Source organism: Ipomoea nil, unplaced genomic scaffold, assembly GCF_001879475.1.
Source record: "Ipomoea nil cultivar Tokyo-kokei standard unplaced genomic scaffold, Asagao_1.1 scaffold0937, whole genome shotgun sequence".
Classification (NCBI taxonomy): Eukaryota; Viridiplantae; Streptophyta; class Magnoliopsida; order Solanales; family Convolvulaceae; genus Ipomoea; species Ipomoea nil.
Genome location: NW_017617365.1, coordinates 2,126,051 through 2,144,474, shown reverse-complemented (window position 1 = coordinate 2,144,474; position 18,424 = coordinate 2,126,051). Strand labels below are relative to the sequence as shown.

The 18,424-nt window shown below is 32.4% G+C and overlaps 1 protein-coding gene across 1 annotated transcript; it reads right to left on the bottom strand.

The window, feature by feature from the left end:
• Positions 1-261: 261 nt before the first annotated feature.
• Positions 262-17,833, bottom strand: LOC109179612 (endochitinase EP3-like). The gene is made up of 4 exons (XM_019329110.1): positions 17,739-17,833; positions 16,339-16,837; positions 940-1,393; positions 262-811 (listed from the first exon to the last, which is right to left on the bottom strand). The coding sequence occupies exons 1-4, from the start codon at positions 17,831-17,833 to the stop codon at positions 399-401; spliced, it is 1,461 nt and encodes a 486-aa protein (XP_019184655.1). The 3' UTR covers positions 262-398.
• Between the last annotated feature and the right edge of the window lie 591 nt (positions 17,834-18,424).

Below are 18,424 nucleotides of genomic sequence, written 5' to 3'. Positions count from 1 at the left end.
CCCGTCTAGGCGGCTAACCGGGGTATCTATCTAAATAATACTAAAAAATAGATTTGACCAGCTGCAATTAGCTAGTTAGGAGATCATTGAATAATATGTGTTGATTCTGTTCCAACGTATCCAGAGATTGTGCCAGAAGGTGATATTATAACTTGATAGGAGTCGGTCTAAATATTATAACTAAAATCAATTTTAACCTTTTGACAAATAAATTAGCTCACTTATAAGAAAGTTTGACGTGTATCATATGTATACTTAAAATAGCAACATATGCAATTTTTATTCAAATTAAAGATGCTAAGTAACATCATTAGCTTAGCTTGCTCTTATTTATACTAGATATTCAAGTATATATCTAGTATTTATTACATTGGCAAGCGAATAATATATATTTGTAGCTAGCATCTGAGATTATTCCCAGGATTAACACCAAGCTGCTGGCAATACTTGGTGTAATACTCAACCCTCTTGGTAACAGTCGCGGAATTAGCGCCATTGCACTCAAGCGGGCCATTGATAGCCCGAATGGTGCAGCCGAAACCCTGACCAGAGATGAGGCAAGAATGACAATTGTTCATCCAAAACCATAAGGCGGTCTTGAAGGAAATAATGTTGTTGGTTGCAACAATATCTGGGTTATTTAGGCCATCGAAACCGATGCTTTGGCCGGCGGGACCGTAGTTGTAATTCCAAGATAGTTGGATGGGTCCACGACCGTAGTACTTCTTTCCGGGTGCACAGGGGTACTGTCTGTTGTTCTTGTCGCAGTAGTCTCTGGTAGCACCGTTGATCTCCCTTATGTAGCACAAATCTGCATATATATATATATATATATATATATATATATATATATATATATATATATATATATATATATATATATGGGATCGGTCAGAGATTAAAGAAAATAATAATCATGATCTAAATGAAACAACTTACGTCCAGTTTCATGAGTTATGTGGGCGAAAAACGCAGCTATTTCCCGCTTAATGTTATCGGCGGTCCCAGTGGTTCCGAACTTGGGGTAGGACTTGGCGGCTTCAAGAAATGAGTTTCGCGTGTAGAACCCCTTTCCTTCGCAGCTCGGACCCGCCTGATTGGCAATTCCGTTGAAAAACGAAACTGTCACGATGTTAGACACCGACCCGCTTCCGCCGCCACCAGGGGAGGAGTAGCACGGCCCTTCTCTACACCCTTCGCCGCAGTAGTCGTTTCCAGTGCCGCAATACCCAAACTTGCTGCAACACAACCCGCGGGAAGCACACCCACAGTTTTGGGCTGAACTTAACCCTAGGGAGAATGCAGCAATAAGAGCCAAGCATACAATAACTGAACCAGATTTCGTCATATTCAATAATGAAAAGTGTAGTTTCATTTGGGATGAATCTCTATGCTGCAGATATAGGAGTATTTATAGTAGTGTAGAGAGGGTTTCTGATGGCTAGCTGGGAATTAAAATATCACAAACCCTGTCACACACAAACTAATTGTATTACCCCTGTGCGCCCACCAAATTAAATCTGTATAGTAATTGCACTTGACCGCTAAACCAAATATATATCTTACTTATTGGGTGATTCATATATTCCAAAAGGCTTAACCCCAACCCGACAGAGCATTTATGATGATGTATATTCCTGGCCATTCTTCCAATTTTTTTACTTTTATGACCAATTGAGCTGCACATGCGAGTGGGTGCTTCATATTCATATATTTATGAATGCATGCATGATGATTATGATATTTTTGTGTATTTGTTGACTATGACTTTTTATCCATCTCAATTGCATTTATGATGTGTACTCATTGACTTTGGGTTGTGTCCACCTATCTAAGTTAGAGTTTAAATTAGCTTCTAGATAAGTAAGACATAAAAACTTAATTAATTAATCAAAAAGATATATATGGTTAATTATATTGATCATGTGTTACAAGATTATGGACTAAGATGTTGCACCATTGGCCACTTGCAGGAAGTGGTGACCCTGTTCGTTCATACGGTTATCTTGGACATCGCTGGTTGCTTGCGTAAAGTGATGACCTTGTATGCTCAGATGGTTAACTTCCGCCCGTTCATTTGAATATATCTATGCTACTAGTTTTTTACGCACTTTGCGCGAATGAGATAATGCCCAATAATTATTTTTAAATAAGTATTTTAAAGTATATCAATGCAATATTATATAGGAGATGTTCATGCATAGGTAATAAATGTTGAATTTGTTTATTTAAATCAGTAATTTAAAGTATATAAATGCAAGGTAATATATGAGAGATTGATTATAATTGTCACTAAAATAAATGTTTGCAACTTTGTAATAACGCTAGTTTAAATACTTAGTCTTAAAACGATAGTTTAAATAAATACTACTTTTGGTTTAAATTTCTCTAATTCTTCTTAATTCCCTTTCGGGTAGCATTGTTATTGTTTTCATCTTCAGTACATGTCTTTTTTTTTTTTGGTAGTGTGTCAAATGCAATTAGGTTACTGGTAGCAGCATAGAGGGATTCATCATGCAATGAGATTATGGTGTAGGAAGTTTTAGATTTGCATTGATGTGTATATGACTGAGATTTTAGTTGTAATATGAACTCTTTAGCGTACAAACACCTATTGATATTTAGTGGTGGTAGTTTTTTCCCTACATGTTTCATGTGTTGTGAGATGTGTGTCGTAAGTTATCATGTAAAAGTATTGAACAAAATATTAATGTTTATTATATTTGTATAAAATACTTGGTAAATATATAAATATATATATATATATATATATATATATATATATATATATATATATATATATATAACATGTTTTGTATTATAACTTTGATATTTAATTACAAGATAATGTAAAAAAAGAAGACAATGAACAATGTAGTGAATATATAATAAATTAATAAATTTGAAAGTAAGAAATCTTTGAATTATAGAAAATAAAGATAATATCATCACAAAGAACCAATAACGCCTCTACTGAGGCTCAAACTTGTAACCTTCCAAATGGAAGTCCAACCCGGGTACCATTAGACCACATAGTCTTGGTCATCTAATTCTAAATTAATTAAATGCATATGTATTATTTTTTGTTGTAGCTACTAATTTATTTAATTAATAAGAGTAATAAAGTGTCGTACATACTTTTCTTCAACAAAAATGAAATCAATGATTTTTTTTTTTAATTTCCATTCCTTGTTTAGACAAATTGTTTTGAGAGTTTGTCCATGACAATTGCTACAATTGTTGTCAATAGAGGATGATAATAAATACTTCAAAATATATGGTTACAATAGATATTAATATAATGATATAGTAAAAATTAACTTACAAATTTCTTTAGAAGTTTTCATAAAATTTTGATGCGTAAACTTGTTCAATTGGAGCTAGTAGGATGTTAACATTGTCAATTATTTGAAAAATGATCCTATCGTTTTAGAGTCCATGTGTAATTGTATTTATGATCAACAACGTTGTAGTTAGGCCGCACAGGTCTGACAATGATGTAAGAACAATTTTGTCTGATAAAAAAATAATAGTATAATATTTGTAAAGTAATGTACAATTGTACCATTATAAAAAAAAATACAAAAAATATTAATACCATAATGGTCTAAATCATTCCAATAATGCAAAAGCATAATTGAAATATTAAGTTTTGTTCTAAACTAGTTTTTTTTTACGCGCTTTGCGCGAATGGGATAATGCCCAATAATTATTTTTAAATAAGTATTTCAAAGTATATCAATGTAATATTATATAGGAGATGTTCATGCATAGGTAAATAAATATTGTCAATAGAGGATGCTAATAAATAATTCAAAATATATGGTTACAATAGATATTGATATAATGATATAGTAAAAAATATTAATACCATAATGGCCTAAATCATTTCAATAATGCAAAAGCATAATTGAAATATTATGTTTTGTTCTAAATAATCAGATGAAGATTAATTAAACCAAAAAAAAAAAAAAAAAAAAAAAACTTAACCTAAATTTGATTTTTTTTAAATAAAAAATTCATGAAAATCAAATAATAATTTTAAAGTAGTTCCTGATTTATAATCTTTGATGCTCAACTTTGAATGTTATGTATTTAGTCGAGCTAATTATTTTATCAAAGTTTATTTTAAATTTTATATTATATTTTTTTAATACATTTTAACATATTCATAATATATGTTTAACAATTATGCCAACTATACTTGGGATGAGGTTCGAACCTAAGACCTTATATAAATTAAGAGTATGTTAATAATAATAAATAGTTAACGGAATATTCCGTTACTAAAGTTTAAACTAACGAAATTTAGGGTTATTTAAGGGAAGAAAATAATATAATAGAAGGTAAAAAAGGCAAATCATTAAAAGATACTAAAATCAAAATAATATGAACCATTCATTTTAAGAAGCAATTAGTACCGACATTTTTTTTGTTTCAGTTAAGGGCCTAACATTATTCGCTCTCATTAGATTTGTATTTGTATTTGTAGATTGTAGATTTGTAGATTGTAGATTTGTAGATTGTAGATATTGTATTAAATATTTATATGATCTTTTTTTTTTCTTACAATAGTTATAAGATCGTGTAGTTTTATATTATTTTAATATTACTTTTGTTTATTCGACATTTTTTATCGTGCATTGCGCTTACTTAGAAGTAGTACTTAAATACTAAAGTATCTGTAGTTTTTAACAAATGTAAATTTTGATAGGAGTGTTTTATCATATATATATATATATATATATATATATATATATATATATATATATATATATATAAGTTTGCTCAAATGCGGTCGCGCCCTCTTGTGCTGCCGTTTGAAGAATACACTAATAGTGTAGGGAAATACACAACAATGAAATGCAAAAATAAATCAAAAAATACACAACACATCTAAAAAATACACGATATAACTCTCCACCCTTAATGGCGCATTTCGGAACACTGTGTGGTGCTTTTATTCCTACCTAATGGTGTGTTTTTGGTGATGTGTACATAATTTGTGCATTTTTGGTTGTGCATTTCTTAACATTGATGGTGTATATTTGCATAACTATTGGTGCGGCCGCACTGACCGCACAGGAAGGCGCAACCGCACCTGAATTCAACTTTATATATATATCAAATTGATCAGATTTTAATTTTTCTTTAAGATTTTCTAATTTATCCTTAATGAATATGATTATCCGTTAACTTTTTCGTTAAATATTATCTTTTTCGTTAATTTCTGTTAGTTCATGATTTCAATAAGAAAGGTCTTAGGTTCGAATCTCATCCCAATCAAAGTTGGCATAATTAGTATTCTATTTTACTCTTATTAAATTACTAGTTTTTTTACGCGCTTTGCGCGAATGGGATAATGCCCAATAATTATTTTTAAATAAGTATTTCAAAGTATATCAATACAATATTATATCAGAGATGTTCATGCATAGGTAAATAAATGTTGAATTTGTTTATTTAAATCGGTAATTTAAAGTATATAAATGCAAAATAATATATGAGAGATTAATTATAATTGTCACTAAAATAAATGTTTGCAACTTTGTAATAATGCTAGTTTAAATACTTAGTCTTAAAACGATACTATAAATAAATACAATTTTTGGTTTAAATTTCTCTAATTCTTCTTAATTCTCTTTTGGGTAGCATTGTTATTGTTTTCATCTTCAGTACATGTCCTTTTTTTTATTATTATTATTGGTACTGTGTCATGTGCAATTAGGTTACTGGTAGCAGCATAGAGAGATTCATCATGCAATGAGATTATGATGTAGGAAGTTTTAGATTTGTCTTGCTGTGTATATGACTTAGATTTTAGTTGTAATATGAACTCTTTAGCGTACAAACACCTATTGATATTTAGTAGTGGTAGTTTTTTCCCTACATGTTTCATGTGTTGTGAGATGTGTGTCATAGGTTATCATGTGAAAGTATTGAACAAAATATTAATATTTATTATATTTGTATAAAATACTTGATAAATAAATAAATAAATAAATAAATAAATAAATATATATATATATATATATATATATATATATATATATATATATATATATATATATAACATGTTTTGTATTATAACTTTGATATTTAATTACAAGATAATGTAAAAAAGAAAACAATGAACAATGTAGTGAATATAATAAATTAATAAATTTGAAGGTAAGGAATTTTTGAATTGTAGAAAATAAAGATAATATAACTGATGAAATTATATTTCTTTTAAGTTTTTTTATAATGAATAATTTTTTTAAATAAAGCATTATAGACATCTAATTCTAAATTAATTAAATGCATATGTACAAAAGTTTATATTATATATATTTTTAATACATTTTAACATATGCATAATATAAGTTTAACAATTATGCCAACTATACTTGAGATGAGGTTCGAACCTAAGACCTTATATAAATTAAGAGTATGTTAAGAATAATAAATAGTTAACGGAATATTCCGTTACTAAAGTTTAAACTAACGGAATTTAGGGTTATTTAAGGGAATAAAATAATATAATAGAGGGTAAATAAGGAAAATCATTAAAAGATACTAAAATCAAAATAATATGAACCATTCATTTTAAGAAACAATTAGTACAGACATTTTTTTTGTTCCAGTTAAGGCCCTAACATTATTCGCTCTTATTAGATTTGTATATATTGTAGATAATCAGAAGAATATTAATTAAACAAAAAAAAAAAACTTAACCTAAATTTCTTTTTTTTTTTTTAATAAAAAATTCAAGAAAATCAAATAATTTTAAAGTAGTTCCTGATTTATAGTCTTTTATGCTCAACTTTGAATGCTATGTATTTAGCCGATCTAATTATTTGACCAAAGTTTATGTTAAATTTTATATTATATATATATTTTTAATACATTTTAACATATTCATAATATATGTTTAACAATTATGCCAATTATACTTAGGATGAGGTTCGAACCTAAGACCTTATATAAATTAAGAGTATGTTAAGAATAATAAATAGTTAACGGAATATTCCGTTACTAAAGTTTAAACTAACGGAATTTAGAGTTATTTAAGAGAAGAAAATAATATAATAGAGGGTAAATAAGGAAAATCATTAAAAGATACTAAAATCAAAATAATATAAACCATTCATTTTAAGAAACAATTAGTACCGACATTTTTTGTGTTCCAGTTAAGGGCCTAACATTATTCGCTCTTATTAAATTTGTAGATTTGTAGAAATCTAATACTAATATATTTGTTCAAGATAACAAGATACAAAATCTCTTTCGAGACAACATTTCAACTCCAATTCCTCATGCATTATCATTGCCTTAAGCATATTATGAACTCTCTTGGAATTACATGCATTTTAGGGCGATTTATGGTGGATCACACGCCCACTTTCTTAATAATAGATGGCTCATTCATCGTTTATCGCTTCTGCTTCCTCATCTCACACCCTCTATTCAATCATTATTGTGTGGACCATATTTTATATACAGTAAAATAATGTACATTCAGTATAAAAATAATGTACTTTTAGTATATTAAAAATGTACATTGTATTTAGTGGATGTACATTATTTATATGTTGAGTGTACATTATGTTGGAAAAATAGCATTAAAATGGCATGAAATGACATGTTAAGTGGCTATTTTGTGGTACAATTATCAGTGGGGTCCACTTCCGATTTGGATCGGATCAAAGTGGATTCGGGTTCTTCGTAGTGAGACGAAGAGATTGATATATTGTACGCTCAAAACGGATAATGGGTGAATGAGATATTGATTCTCAAAGTAGACCCATTGAGTTGGAAAAATGTAAGAGAAAAGTGAGCTTTGTCCCACATTGATTTGGAAAGAGGATTTCACCCCCCTTTTATACAAGAGCTCTTTTGGAGCTTGTAGAATTGTATAGCATAGAGGCTTTCTCGCGCGGGGGGAGGGGTGCAAATCAAATTTCAACGAGATCGAACAGGCTTGATTCAAGCCTGAGCTCGTGTGCGCCGGCACCTGGGGGCACGAATGTCGTCCGGAAATTGGCTGGCCTTGCGGGCTAAGTTATGCCAATTTCTGTACAGTTTTCCAACACTATATGGCCACACCACGAGAGATCACCCGAGATCGAACTCTCGTGTGACTTACACGAGAGTTTGACTCTCGTGTTGTGAGCACACACGAGAGTTCAGTCTCGTGTGCACTGAAGCACGAACTTTCGGGTACAGTTTTCCAATACTATATGGCCACACCATGAGAGATCCACCCGAGATCGAACTCTCGTGTGACTTACACGAGAGTTTGACTCTCGTGTTGTGAGCACACACGAGAGTTCAGTCTCGTGTGCACTGAAGCACGAACTTTCGTGCATCCCGAAAGTAACTGAGCTGAAACAGCGCGGACCATTCGTTGGTTCTGGACTGTTACAGGATTAATCTTGTATTAATTCCACCTTTTGAATTTTTGAGTTAAATCTTAATAATGGTGGCTGTTTCAGGTGTTACAAATCGTGGATTAAATGCTAAACTAAATGCTATTGATTCCTCACCTCCTTTATAAGAAGGGGTGTAGCAGCAGTGTTTCAACACAGACTGAAAACAACACACACAACACTGAAATTCTGTTTTCCCAGCTGCAAAATCTCTGCTCCTACTCCCTTCTTGTAGCTGTGTTCGTCCCATGCTCTAGTTCGCCGGGTTCGTTCGTTTGGGTGCTCAAACGTCGAACCGTTGTACGTTTTATCCTGGGAAACCTAGGCCACAACGCTCCTAGCACTTTTGGGAGGTGGCAAATAAGGTTTTAAGGAAAGACAAGCACTTTGCCTAACTCGTAGATTTCTTTTTCCTTCTCCTTCTTTCTTGTTTTGGATTATGCTTTTAAGCAAAAATCCGTTCTTTCTTGTTAATTTGGAATTATAATCTAAGGATTATATTTTCTCTTTGGTTGATATATATTGGTATATCTTTTTCGTAGATATACATGTATATATAACCTTTGGATCCGATTTTTTATATATTTGTGTGTATATATATATTTCGGATAAATATCCAATAATATTTTATATACTTGTGTGTGTATATATAAATATTATTTTTGGGATATTAAATCGATTGTGGTTCATTATCACCAACACATTATATTATATAATGTACATTCAGTACACAAATAATGTACATTTAATGTATTAAAAATGTACTTATTGTTATGGTCCATACAACACTGTGTGAACCATGGTCCACACAATAATTTCATTATTGTATGGACTATGGTCCACAAAAGTTGTGTGGACCATATTTTGTCTACTGTAAAGTAATGTACATTCAGTACAAAAAATAATGTACATTTAGTATATTAAAAATGTACTTTTCGTTATGCTCCACATAACATTGTGTGGACCATGGTTGTAACACCCCTAAATTTCAAGGTATTTAATACTTATAAAATAAAGGCTAATCTTTTATTAATTTCCAAACAAAGCATAAACTAGACATAGTAGTCGGGGTGCGATGCCACATCTGAGCTGGAGAGCTCAGATGCACAGGCTAAACTAACTAACAAAGCATAAACCATAACTATTACCCAAATACAAATCAAGGCACGCAGGCCATCTTATCCAGGCTAGAACTACCTAAACTAAGTCCACGAATCCACTAGCGCGCTCTGAAGCTACTCATTGTCCCTGAAAAACATTCGGTGTAACAACCGTCAGCGAATAATGCTGGTAACCCACTCCAACGCGTTAAGTGCAATATAGGTAGATATATAAGAAACTCATTTTGAAACTGGAATACATATATACTTACGAGACTCTAGTTTAAATCCAAGATCAAGACTCAAGGCATATTAACAGACTCAATATCATATAATAATTATAAGAACTAATAGACATCTTAAACATGCAATGCAAGACATAACAGGCAGATAAGCATGCAAATAACTAAGGCATTCAATACAACCAATTAACACGTAGTCAACAAAGCACACAATTCATCCTCCAACATTAAACCAAGTTTCAACCTTGTAGTTCTTCTCTGTCCTTATATCAGTTCCAACCTATACCTCCCGGCCACCCTTATATCACCACCCCTTATGCCTCCGGGCAACTACATGCCCCCACCGACGAACCCACCTTTCAACCACCAACATATAAAGATGGTGCCGTAGTGTCATTCAATGATCAGCACCTCTAATGCCAATATCAAGGGGTTAGCGCATATAGCTCTAACATGACACCACAGCACTTATAACTTGACTCATGCCTAAAGCAAGCAAGTCGAAGGTGGGTGTGTGTCTTTAGCACAGTCATCGCTATGTCCTGTACCTTTAGTACAATGACCGAGCACATGTGGTGCCAACCGCCAACAGTTTATTTTCCACCAATCACAATCTCATCATCATCATTATAATCACCAGTCACACTGACTATTGCGCAATGACCACAATACTCATCATCATCCAATCAATCAACACATAATCACATAATAACAAGCAAGACACAACAACAATGACACGTTTCACACATAAAATCCTAGAACGATGCCAAAAACACCAAACGAAACTCATACACGACAAACGGGGTACAACGGGACACGGGAAAACATCAAACGAGGAAAAACACCACGAACCACGCCGGGTTTCCAACGAATAGTTGGCGGGTGGAGGACCACCCGCCGACGGCCGATCACTATTCCAGCGAGTGGCTGGTGGGCAGACCACCGCTCGTCGGCTGCCCGCTGGAGCAGTGTTTGCGGGCAGCGGATAGGTGGCGGGTGGTCAGTCTCCCCACCTACCCCCCACTGATACGCAGGCAACTTTTGGTTTCGAGATCTCTCGTGAAACCCGAAACCATGTCCAAACACATCCAAATACATAATGACAACACCACGTATTCAAGTAATGGATTTAAACCAAGAATCACACCAAATATACCCTAACACGATTGCTAAACATGCCAAGACTTAACATAAATCACATAACGATCCAGGGACATCTGGAATCACAAGAACATCAAGAAATCTATATGCAAAGTCCTAAACACAAGTTTTAGGCTAGACTCAACACTCGATCATGCATAATCTCACCCAAATATATCAAGAATATCATAATACGAAATCCACGTTATAATCCTAGGGCTCTAGACATAATCAAAATACAAGATCATTCATATAATTTATCATAGTATCAAGAACGTCAAGATTATCACATAAGCGTCAAGATTATCACAAAAACACCAAGATTATCACATAAACACAATATAAACCCTAGGCAAAGCTCTATCAAGACTCAAGCACAGAATCATATATCAAAGGAGCCAATGAATAAAATATAGCAAGGAAAATAGGTTTTGTCGAGACATGGATTACCTCTAAGCCCTAATCACTATCCTTGGCTACTAAGGTTCTTCTCTAAGATTCTTCTTCCGATTGTCCTCCCTAGGCTAGTTGGTGGGGGAATTCCTTGGCTTGGGTTCATGTGAGTGATTTCGTGTGAGAGAAGGGAGAGGAAGGGTTCTATCTGCTTCCTAATCTCCTATTTATATGTCTAATTGAAACCTATTCAAGGTTTGAGTAATAAGGCCCGCTTTCCCCCATTCCCTATGGGTTTAAGGTTCCTTGCTTAGGTAAGGGTCCATGATCCATTGCGGACCACCTAAGTAATTAATTAAGGGGATTATAATTGGATTAAATCCCTTTTAATTATTTTAATTAGTTGGATTAATTTAATAATTAATTTGAATTTGAAGGTCGTAACACGGGGTGTTACAATGGTCCACATAATAATTTGCCCCAAAATTAGTATAAAACACTTATTTTAACTAATCAACTCTTGAACTCTAAAAACATTAAAATAAAATATAATAACAAATAATTGATATAAATATACTATAAAAACCTATATAAATTAAAGTGTAAGAATATGTTTATCAATTGTCAAGAAATAATGGACACTCATTCTCAAATCAAAGAGCGCAATTATTCGTTAATTCTTGAAAAGGAAGAAATGTCGCAAAAATTGCGAAATGCTCAAAATGAAATGAGTAACTTGAAAGCCAAAAATGTTCGACTTCAAGAAGAGTGCAAAGCTAAGGGGGTTAGAGAACATAGCCATCGGGAAGTAATCGCATCATTTACGCATTATTCATCCAAAATAATGAATAAATTGGTAAGTATGCAAAAACCCGCAGGAGATAAAACGTGACTAAGCTACGATCCATCATGTTCTCAAACCCCGAGAAAACTAACTAATTCAATTCTACTACTACTTTAACCAATAAAGTTCCAGTAGTAAAATTTGTGAAGAGTGAGTATAGCACAATGAGACAAGGATTTGGTAATCAAATTAATTTAATGCCCAAAAATTAGTTGCGAGGCCGAATCTAAATAATAATGTCTCAGTAAGGGAACAAAATTTTAAAAGGCAAAAATTTGTGTCTCAAAAGAGAACCAACGAGTCAAGTGCATCAAGCCCTCATAGGAATATGGGAAGAAATCCAAGGATTGAGACACGAAGATTATATCCCCCCTGAACAAGATTGGTTGCTTGAAGACAAACCATGACCCAATTCTAGATTTGCTCTCTTTCATAGGATCAAGCAACTATCTGCTTTCCAGGTGTAAAATAATTTTCAAAAATTCGCACCAAAATATTACTCACAAGTTCATTATGATTATAGAGTTTTTAATGGTTACAAATCACCTAATCTTGGTTCAGTAAGAACTATGTGAATTTGGGTAACAAAAATTACTAACACCCAAGGACCCAAAAAGATGTGGGTAACAAATTAAAATCAAATTCATTTTTGTTTGCAGGAGAATTGGGATGCATAGTATATTGATGGTAAATACTCAAAACACATGACCAATGAAATGCACCCAGTTGGTAACTCTATGATATATCCATTCATTATTTTGGTTAATATTGTTTGCGCTTATAGTTTTTTAAATTCTATGTGCAATGATCAAGGTTGCAGTAGGCGTTAGGCGCTGATCGGGCGGCGGGGCAACGCCTAGCGCCTAGGCGGGCACCAAAAAAAAAAAAATAGTGACAGACTTGTAGTTTGACAATTTTAATGAGCCTGTTTTCAACATTCAATCAAATAACACCTCCAAATAAATGAAATAATGATAATTTATAACTCATAACATCATAATAATATTAAAATCAATAATTAATGAAAGACAAAATTGGACGAAATCAGACGAAATCGAACGAAATTAGTCAAAATCGAACGAAATCGGTCAAAATCGGACGAAATCGGCCGACTCAGCCGAGTTGACCGACTCGACCGAGTTGACCGACTCGACCGAGTTGGCCGATTTTGGCCGACTTTGGCCGAGTTGGCTGCGTAGGCGGCCGCTGAGTTTGGCCGAGTATAGGCCAAAACGGCAAGGATGGGTGCCGCCTAGCGCCTAGGCGGCCGAGTTTTGCAACCATGGCAATGATTGAACGAAAGTTATGCTTCTAAATGCGCTTAACTGAATTATCTTTTTTGCATGACTATATGTTGACATATGTTCCTTGAGACTATATATTTGATGTCACATATCTTATACAAGAGATACACGCTACAAAGATTTACTATCTATTTTTCTCCAAAATAATTGCTGCGCTCAATACAAAATATTTGTTACTTATCATTTCTTGAGCACTACTTGAATAAATAGATACATTTGCTATTAATTGGGTTATTCTATGCTTCACAGTATATCTATTTCAACTTGTTATTAAAAACTAGCTTCTAATTGCTTTGTTGTATATTCTCCATTGCATGCTCTAATTATTTTTGGTATGTATGTCTTTAGACGCAAAATGTTTTTAATTGTCCAAACATGCAAATTAAACTTCTACTTATGGATGCATGCAGCATGCATGATGAATATTACGGAGTATATTTTTGTGATTTGTTGACTATGACTTTTTATCCATCTCAATTGCATTTATGATGTGTATTCATTGACTTTGGGTTTGCGTCCACCTATCTAAGTTAGAGTTTAAATTAGCTTCTAGATAAGTAAGACGTAAAAACATAATTAATCAAAGAGATATATATGGTTGATTATATTGATCATGTGTTACAAGATTATGGGCTAAGATCTTGCACCATTGGCAACTTGCACGAAGTGGTGACCCCGTTCGTTCATACGGCTATTATGGACATCGTTGGCTGCTTGCGTAAAGTGATGACCTGGTATGCCTAGATGATTAACTTCCGTCCGTTCATACGAATATATCTATGCTAAATCTAATACTGATATATTTGTACAAGATAACAAGATACGAAATCCCTTTCGAGACAACATTTCAACTCCAATTCCTCATGCATTATCATTGCCTTAAGCATATCATGAACTCTATTGGAATTACATGCATTTTAGGGCAATTTATGGTGGATTACACGCCCACTTCCTTAATAATCGATGGCTCATTCATTGCTTCCTCATCCCATTCCCTCTTTTCAATCATTATTGCGTGGACCATATTTTATATACTGTAAAATAATATGCATTCAATATAAAAATAATATACATTCAATATAAAAATAATATACTTTTAGTATATTAAAAATGTACATTGTAGTCAGAGGATGTACACTATTTGTATATTGAGTGTACATTATATTATATAATGTACACAGGGCCGGTCCTATCATTTTATAGGCCCGGGACAAGATAAAAAAATGGGCCCCGGTTAATATATATTTCATGCCTAAAATTTTAATTAAATAAGAAAAAAATTATTAATATCAATAACTTTAAATAAGATTAACAAGTTTTTAACAATTTTACATACACAACAATAATCATGAAAAAAAGTTCTAGATGCTTTCCTTAATGCAAAATAATAAATAATCGTATAAGTGCCTTCATAAATAAATAATATTATAGTTTATAAAAATAAATAAATAATTCAAAATCGAATAAACTTATAAACAATAACATTTATCATAATAAATAATAAATTAATTATTATTAAAAATTTATAAAACAATAATTACGAACATATGGAAAGCTAAAAATCTTTTTTGACTAGGAGCAAGAAATTAAAATATTTCAAAACGCAATAAAAAATGCAAAAAGATATGAAACATAATTATCTAGATAAAATAGTTTGAACATAAAGCATATTATAAATCACACATCTTAAATACTATTTATATGATTTTTATAAATACTTTTTTTTTTTTGAATACAAATACTTTTTCTTTTAAATAGATAAATTTTAAACTTTTTTAAGAATAATTTGAATACATATAATGACATATGATAGAAGCTTCTATATTACATTGATTAGATATTCATAAAAAGGTACAGAGTAAATTATTTTTTTATTTTTTTTTTGAATGTTACTGGCCCTATTACATTGTAGTATCTGTTCATATAATTTCTCAACCCACTGAAACACAAAGAACCAATAACACATCCATTGAGGCTCGAACTCATAACCTTCCAAATGGAAGTCCAACCCGGGTACCATTAAACCACATAGTCTTGGTTTTATTTTTTTTATAATTCTTTTTTTTTTGAATGCTACTAGCTCTATTACATTGTAGTATCTGCTCTATTTTTTTTTATAATTCAATCTCAAAATATATCATATAACCCCTCCGTCCTATTTTTACGTGTCTTGTTTGGTTAACATGAGATGATTAAAGTTTTTTTTTAATTCAATTTTTAATAATATGTTTAGTATAAGTATATAAAAATTTATAAATTTAGAAATTGCATTAAAATTTTAATATAAAAATTTATATATTTAATATAAAAAATTTTCATAATATGTTTAGTATAAATATATGAAAATTTATAGATTTAAAAACTAAATTAAAAATACTACTCCGTATTAAACACAAAAAATCAATAAAAATAAATTTTTAAAATATACATTAGAATATAAGCAAAGGAATTCTAAAACGTTAAGGGAAGGATTGGATCACAAGCCTTTGATTAAAAGAGGTTGAAATTCAAGTATCTTACCAACCAAACTAATTCACCTTACTATACAACATATATATATAGGATGGGGCCCTCCCCCAAACATGGGCCCTGGGCAAGGGCCCAGCTTGCCCTGAATGTACATTCAGTACACAAATAATGTACATTTAGGGTCCGTTTGGAAAGCAGGAAAATGACTTCTGGAAAATGAGTCATTTTCCGGAAAACATTTTCCTTTTCCAGTGTTTGGTTGCATTTGGAAAACTGTTTTGGTGTGTTTGGTTCATTTTCTGGAAAATGAGTAGAATGATATAATTAAATATTTTAATTATTTTATTCTGAATTAAAAATTCATTTTAAATCTTAAAAAAAAAAAAAAAAAAAAAAAAAAAAAAAAAAAAAAAACAGATTGGAATTACAATCTACTTCCTCATTCTGTGCTTGCCTTTGTTCTGGTGTACCTGGGGATACTGGTTCAGAAACATCACAATCCATTTCATCAAAATTCTCATCAGTTTCACTGTAACCCCAGCTAAAAATGGCTCCATCACGCGATACAGTGTAAACTCTAGAAACCTTATTTGTTTTCTTATCAACTCCGAAGAAACAACCAACGATTGCTTCCCTGTGGCCTAAAAATAAAAATGGTACGGGGTGTTTGAAGGTGATGCGGTGGAGGACGGTAAGGCGGCGAAGGTTAATGAAGAGGCACCGGTTGTTTTCGTCGATAGCGAGGAGGAAGACGCTGTTGGGAGAGGCGGCGATGCGACGAAGGTTGGAGGAGGACTGGCATGGTAAAGTTACGGTTTCGGATTTTACGAGATCGGTGACGGAGACCCGGTTACCGACCGGTGAAATTAACAGACTGTTGTTGACTACGACGGCGTTTCCCCCTCTGTATGGAGCTCCGAGGAGGTTATGAAACCTGTAATTCATGGCGATGGAAAGAGAAAGAGGAAGAAGAGGAAGACACATGGGGCTGCTATGGTTGGGTTCCGCCAGAATTATTTAAAAAAAAAAAAAAAAAAAAACGAAAGAGAAGAGGCGGAAAACGACTTCCGCCACTCATTTCCCGTCAAATTGGACTCATTTTCCCCAGTCAACGGAAAATGTTTTCCGTTGACTGGATTTTTCAGGTGTAGCCAAACACCAAAAACTCAGAAAATGACTTCTGGAAGTCATTTTCCGGGTTTCCAAACACAGCCTTAGTGTATTAAAAATACACTTATTGTTATGATACATACAACACTGTGTGAACCATGGTCCACTCAATAATTTGCCCCTCTTTTTTGTGTCTTATTTCATCCTCTTGAATGAGATATGCTTAATCCCGACCTACCCTCATTGTTCTGAGAAAAAAGCTCTTCTTCCCCTAGTACGTAATTGCTACAAGTATATGTCATATGGAGGCAAATATTGTAGGGAATATGTCACAAACTCCAATATCTTAGTTGGACTTTGGGATTAAGGTCCTTAGGTCATCCCCAATAGATGGATTTTCACAGTTTTTAAGAAGAATAGTGCTGATTTGGAAGAGAGAATAAGAAGAAAGAGAATGTTTGGGGAGCTCCTGCAAGACATGGGATTTTATTAGAACGGTGGGACCCATCAAAATTTAAAAGGAAATAAAGCTACTCGCGTGAGCATCAAAACAATCGCTCAGCATGCGCGTAAATTCAACGTTCCCTCTGGGCGCGTAAACCTGAATGTTTTCCGTTTTTTTTTAAAAAAAAAAAAAAATTCCTTTTTCATATTTGTTTTGCTTTTCTTTTTCTCCTTTTTTTTTTTTTTCTACTTCTCATTTTCTCTTTCCTAATCACACTTACAAAAACTCCTCAAAACCCACACCAAAATCCCCACTATTAAGAATGCCCTTAGACGATCCAATCTCCATTCTCCAAGATCTTAACTGATTCTTCATGATTGTGGGAAGATTAACCATTACATGCATGCACCCTGGATAGGTAGGTGTGGTGGGATCTATATATGTTTAAGGTGGTAATAACTAATCCTATTGCTACAACTCTATAAAAATCAAGATAAATGTTAACGTAACAAAACATTATATCAATTCAAAACCATAATAATCAAGATAATATTTAATTTAATTAAACTTATAGGCACTCTTTAGAAATGTATTTCTCCCACAACTCTCGAATATCATCTATTTCGTTCATAGAGTACCGTGCTCCTTCAAATGTTTACAAACAAATTTATAATTAATATTAATATTAAGAATATAGCGGAATAATGCGGAAGCGAAGAATCGAAAATTGAGAATTATAGAAGTTAAATAATAGAAATAAGGAAAATTATATAAATGACACATGAATAACGAACAATGGGAATATATATATATATATATATATATATATATATATATATATATATATATATATATATATATATATATCACGTGAGATAGCTAAAAGATAAAGAAGCAAGGAATTCAAATTGATGCATGACTTACAAAGCTACTTAAGCTATTTATACAAAATAAATGAGATAAAAA